The 5,473-nt window shown below is 33.4% G+C and overlaps 1 protein-coding gene across 1 annotated transcript; it reads left to right on the plus strand.

Moving 5' to 3' along the window:
* Positions 1-390: 390 nt before the first annotated feature.
* Positions 391-4,973, plus strand: LOC137825485 (hydroxyproline O-arabinosyltransferase RDN2). The gene is made up of 9 exons (XM_068631154.1): positions 391-638; positions 1,500-1,972; positions 2,572-2,639; positions 2,732-2,933; positions 3,340-3,437; positions 3,550-3,619; positions 3,746-3,817; positions 4,043-4,156; positions 4,707-4,973. Exons 2-9 carry the CDS (start codon positions 1,577-1,579, stop codon positions 4,767-4,769), a joined length of 1,083 nt encoding a protein of 360 aa, XP_068487255.1. The 5' UTR covers positions 391-638; positions 1,500-1,576; the 3' UTR covers positions 4,770-4,973.
* Positions 4,974-5,473: the final 500 nt, after the last annotated feature.

Consider the following 5,473-nt stretch of genomic DNA (forward strand, 5'->3'; position numbering starts at 1 on the left):
AGTGAAACTACCATAAATTTGTAATGCTTAAAAAAAGAGTGTAAGAAAAATGTACATCATGATTGTTTCATTCCCTTTTAATTAATGATGTTTTTGTATTTTTTTTATTTATACGAAATTTTAAGGTTTTAAAACAATATTAACTACTCCAGTAATAATTATAATCTTATTTATTAATTAATTTTCATTTATACATTTATCATGAATAGAAATGAAAAGTGAAAAATACAAAATTCTAAACATTTTATCAAGCTTAAGAAAATTTATCATGCTTTTTAATTTCAGACAACCTTAAAAAAAGTTAAAATGATGAGATCGTGTCTTATATATATATATATACACAATATTAAATTTCACACATAAATTTTGAAAGTTGACTTTTTTTTAATCATGTAGTTGAGTTTCAATAGTTTTAAATTGAAATTAAAGAAAATAATGAAGAAATAAATGACATAAGTGATGATTAATAGTTAATTAAAGGATATCGCCGCCGTGTTGCCTCCGTCGGGGGGTAAAGAACCACCAAACTACAACTCACTTTCTCTCTCTCTTTCTTTCTCTCTCTCTCTCCACTCTCACTTTCATTCTCTGATCTATAAATCATCATCTCACTCTAGAATCTCTCCAACAATCCAAAGGTGCGTTTTTTCTCTCTCTATGTGGTTCCACTATTGTGTCTCCTTAACTTTTGCAATTTTTCTGCACACCCATTTGATTTTCGGGGAGTGTGGCTCTCACTTCTTCAAATTTAGCAATGACCCATTTTCTAGTATCTTGTTTTTGATTCACCACTGCGTAGGGATTGGTGGTTCCCAGTGTAATTTGATCCAATTTCTTGGAAATCACCATGCACCCTTTATTGTTTTTGTTGTTATTTTTGGCAAAATAAAAAATAAAAAATTTTCAACCAATATTGATTCGGTGAATCCTCAACGGGAAATGGAAATCAAGATGGAATCTTGGTTGCTTCTGTTTCTGTTTTTCACTTTATGTCTGATTAAATGTGGCTCTTTACCCTTTTCTGCAGTGCTTCCTAAGTTTTGAATTTCTGTCCTGAATAGGTTGTTTTCTTCATTTTCAAGATTTTTTACATGGAGTGCCAAACTTCTATTCCTTGTATTAGATTTGTATAATTTCTGCTTATCCTATGAGTGTGGTGTGTTTCTTGTTTTCCGTTTTATTGTTTGAAAATGATTTTTCTTCTCTATATTGGCTTCTAAGAAAAGTTTATTTTTGAGAGGTAGTTATTGAAGTGGTTGTTGATTGGGACCACAATGTAATTATGTGGCAATTGGCTGTTGGTGTAAGTTAATTGATGGTTGAATTACAATCTGATCTGACTGTTTAAACTTAGATCCTTCTTATGTACAATTGCAATCTGATTTGTTCTTTAACTTGTCTAATTCTGGTGATTGCATGTGTTGAATGAAACTTAGTTAGTTCTTCTGCTGAAGAAGTGAGAAACATGTAATCTAATGAAGAGCTATTTGTTTATTCAGAGCATAGTTTGTTCTATGGAGAACTGAAGGAGGTTGAGGTCCATGATATTTTGAAATCTCTCTGGAATAGGAAGACCATGGGACGAGCTTCAACATTACTTATAATTTTTTTAGTTCTTGGTTCTTCCTTTGCCACCTATAATCTGGTAACAATGCTAAGGCACTATGGATCTTCGGAAGGTGTAACTGTTGCTGATGGTGGATTGTTTTTTGACCCCATTACTGAGATGCCTGATCATGTAAAGAATCGGAAGACATCTAAAGCACCCTTTCATGTGGCATTAACGGCAACAGATGCTCCATATAACAAATGGCAATGCCGTGTCATGTATTACTGGTATAAGCAACAAAAGAAGTTACCTGGGTCAGAGATGGGAGGATTCACTAGGATTCTACATTCTGGAAAGTCTGACAACTTGATGGATGAAATTCCTACTGTTGTGGTTGATCCTCTTGCGGAAGGCATGGACCGGGTGAGTTTACTGTCATTTTCCATTATATTTTCCTTTAAATTCAGCTGTTTGCCTTAATAATATTTCAGTTGCTGTTGATATACCATGATCACTAAATCTATGTGCATAGTCAAATCTTAGAAAATCATTTGGTGTCTGAAATAATTCAAAGAATGATATTGAAGGGAGGAAAGTTGATAGATTGTTTCTAAAATCCATTATGCAATATATTTTTGGTGGCATGCCTAAATTTCTAGTGGACCAAAGAAATGCAAACTTAGGGGGTCTTTTCCTTTTGTCTTTTCAAGATGAGTATGCTAGAAGCTTGATACTGGAGAGTTCATTCTTCAAATGTTTGCTGGGTCATAAGGTCCAACTGTTTAAGAAGTAGTTATGATTTAGAAGTTGATGTGCAAATAATGTCAACTGCTTGACACATATTTGAGTTTTTTTGTCTACATTTGTGTTCCTATTATAAGTTTTTGTTATTGATGTTTTGAACTTGTGGGAAATTGTCAATAACTGAATGTCTCACTCTGATGTTATTTATTTATTTTGCTTTTTCTTCAGTCAATTTACAAATTGGATGTTGTCTGATGCATTGCATAATCTTTTTGCAGGGATACATTGTTCTGAATAGGCCATGGGCCTTTGTTCAGTGGCTGGAAAAGGCTAAAATAGAGGAAGAGTTAGATCTCTTATACTATCAGAATTGTGATCATTGTTATTATTCACAATAATAAAATATGACCTAGTTGCTTTGCTTTGCTTTTGATGCAGATATGTATTAATGGCAGAGCCTGATCATATATTTTTACGCCCTCTGCCAAATCTGGCCTACCAAGGTCATCCAGCTGCATTTCCATTTTTTTACATCAAACCTGATCAGAATGAAAAAATCATAAGGAAGTTTTATCCGGAGGAATATGGACCAGTTACAAATGTTGACCCAATTGGCAATTCTCCTGTAATTATCAGAAAGGTAGAATCTCTCCCATAACTGTTCTCAATGGTCGAATCAAATAACTTTCCATGTCTTTCTCTTGTAAACAATGTTGTTGTTTTCTGCTTCTCTAGACTGTAGATTTCTTCATCAGTATCTAAAGATCTTAATGCCAATCCATCTCATATTGATGATAGACCTAGTTCTGAATCTTTGGAAAGAATGAGTTTTTGTTGATGGATCCTATATCTCAGATTGTGCCACTGTGGTAGCACCCTTAGAGTAGGGTTAGAAGATAAAAAAATGAATGATTTCCTAGGATATTTGAGAGACCAGGAATCTCCCCAGTCTCTAAGAGTAATCATTTCTCAAATGATGAGATGATTTTTCTCTCATCCTTCCCAAGCAACCTACCTAACTATGTTTTTCTCTGTTTTCTTTTCAGGATTTGATCGCAAAGATTGCTCCCACTTGGATGAATATTTCTTTGAAGATGAAAGAGGACCCAGAGACTGATAAGGCTTTTGGATGGGTGCTAGAAATGTATGTCTTACCACATAACTGATTAATGTTGCAGATATTTTTCTTGTAAATGAGGTGCTGAAACTGATAGTTTGATGCTTTATGTCAATGGTTTTCTTCTTATGGAACCAAGGTATGCTTATGCTGTTGCATCTGCTCTGCATGGCGTGAGGCACATTCTGCGAAAAGACTTCATGCTACAGGTTTGGCATAACACCATGCTTCTGGATGTGGTGTTTAATCTGTTGTGTGTTATCAGGTCAAGTGGGTATCAAATATGACAAGCATACCCAACTCTAGTTTTACTTTTCTTGTCTGTGACTTTTCAGCCCCCCTGGGATCTTGAAACTAACAAGAAATACATACTTCACTATACTTACGGGTGTGACTACAATATGAAGGTAAATCATTTCTTTGCCCTGAATTGCATAGTTGTGATCTTCAAACATTTGCCATAAATTTGCATTCAGTGAACTAATATCTGAACTTGTGAATCAAATCTGCTTTATTTCTTGCTATGCTGTGGAACTTTGCTTTTGCAGATATACTTTTATTGAAACATACTAGCTTTTTGTCATTTTTTGTGTATTTCTCCTGTTGTCTTACCAGTGTTTCATGATGCTCAGGGTGAATTGACTTATGGCAAAATTGGTGAGTGGAGATTTGACAAAAGGTCACATCTAAGAGGACCTCCACCAAAAAACTTGCCTTTGCCCCCACCAGGGGTTCCTGAAAGTGTGGTATGTCTATCACTGGCCTATTCATTTAAGCACTTCATCCTATCTTATTGGAATAATATGTGGCTAGAACAGCTTTCCTTGATGCATGGAACTTAACATAAAACTTACCTAAGATCCTTGTAATTTCATACTCATTTCCATTTTACTTACAGAAAGGTGAGAAGAAAATGACATTTTTTCCCATCAGCATGCATGTATAACTGTCTGAATGTGAATCAGAGATGAAAGCATCTACATCTTTGAAGTTTGTTCACTGATCCAGTCATTATACTGTTGTTTTATTTTTCATTCCCAATGAATGATTAATTCCTTGATCTGAAGTGTATTAGAATTGAGAAACACCTTATTTTATGCAGTAGGGGTCCATCATAGTGAATGGGACTATTTGCAAATAGTGAATGATAACTGTGAGACTTGATTACAGTTATATATACCACTAACTTTGCTTCTGTCCAATCTTTCTTCAAGTGCTGTTTACTTTTATCTGAAACAAAAACATGCTACAAACCATTATTCATGTGTTGTTTGCTTATGATAATGTCTGTTGCAGGTGACCCTTGTAAAGATGGTGAATGAAGCTAGTGCAAACATCCCAAACTGGAACACAACGTAAATATTTTCCTCCAAGAATAGAACACGAGTATAGACATTGAATCTTTTTTGTCCCGAATTTAGTGTTAGAATCATAGATTAATGTAAACTATACCCAATTTTATGACAGTTTAAATGCAGGATAAATCTTTCATATTTTTTTGTTCTTGGTGCTGATATTCTTGAATGGTATTTGTTCAATAAGTATTGGCTTTGAAATTGCTCATGTTTGCATGCATGCCTTAGACACCATTTCAATTGTTTCTCTTCATTTATGCAGCTTATGTGAAAATTGAAGCTTAAAATTTCTATTTATTGTTCCTGAGATTGCATGTTAACATAATGAATGAGAATATATTTCATTGGAACAAGACTTTTCATACAAATACAGTATGAGCACAAATATCACAACTTTTTAAAAATTACAGATACAAAAATTTGTAAAAAGAGTTAGTATACTCGTATTTAATTGGGATTTTTAATTTTTTTTGTAAAATAGTTTTGTGGTATTTAACCAAAGATTTTTAAACATTAAGTAGTCTTATGGTATTCAATTAAGATTTCATTAGTATTTTGTTTTGGAGGATAACGAAATATGATGATCAATTAGGATTTTGAAAGATTTAAAGAGAATGATCTTATGATCAAAATCATAAAAATATCTGGAAGGTTTTGGTGATTGAATTTCTATAATTTTTTTGACTTTTATATTTTTACGTATGAATA

This window comes from Phaseolus vulgaris, chromosome 11, assembly GCF_000499845.2.
Source record: "Phaseolus vulgaris cultivar G19833 chromosome 11, P. vulgaris v2.0, whole genome shotgun sequence".
In the NCBI taxonomy this organism is placed as follows: domain Eukaryota; kingdom Viridiplantae; phylum Streptophyta; class Magnoliopsida; order Fabales; family Fabaceae; genus Phaseolus; species Phaseolus vulgaris.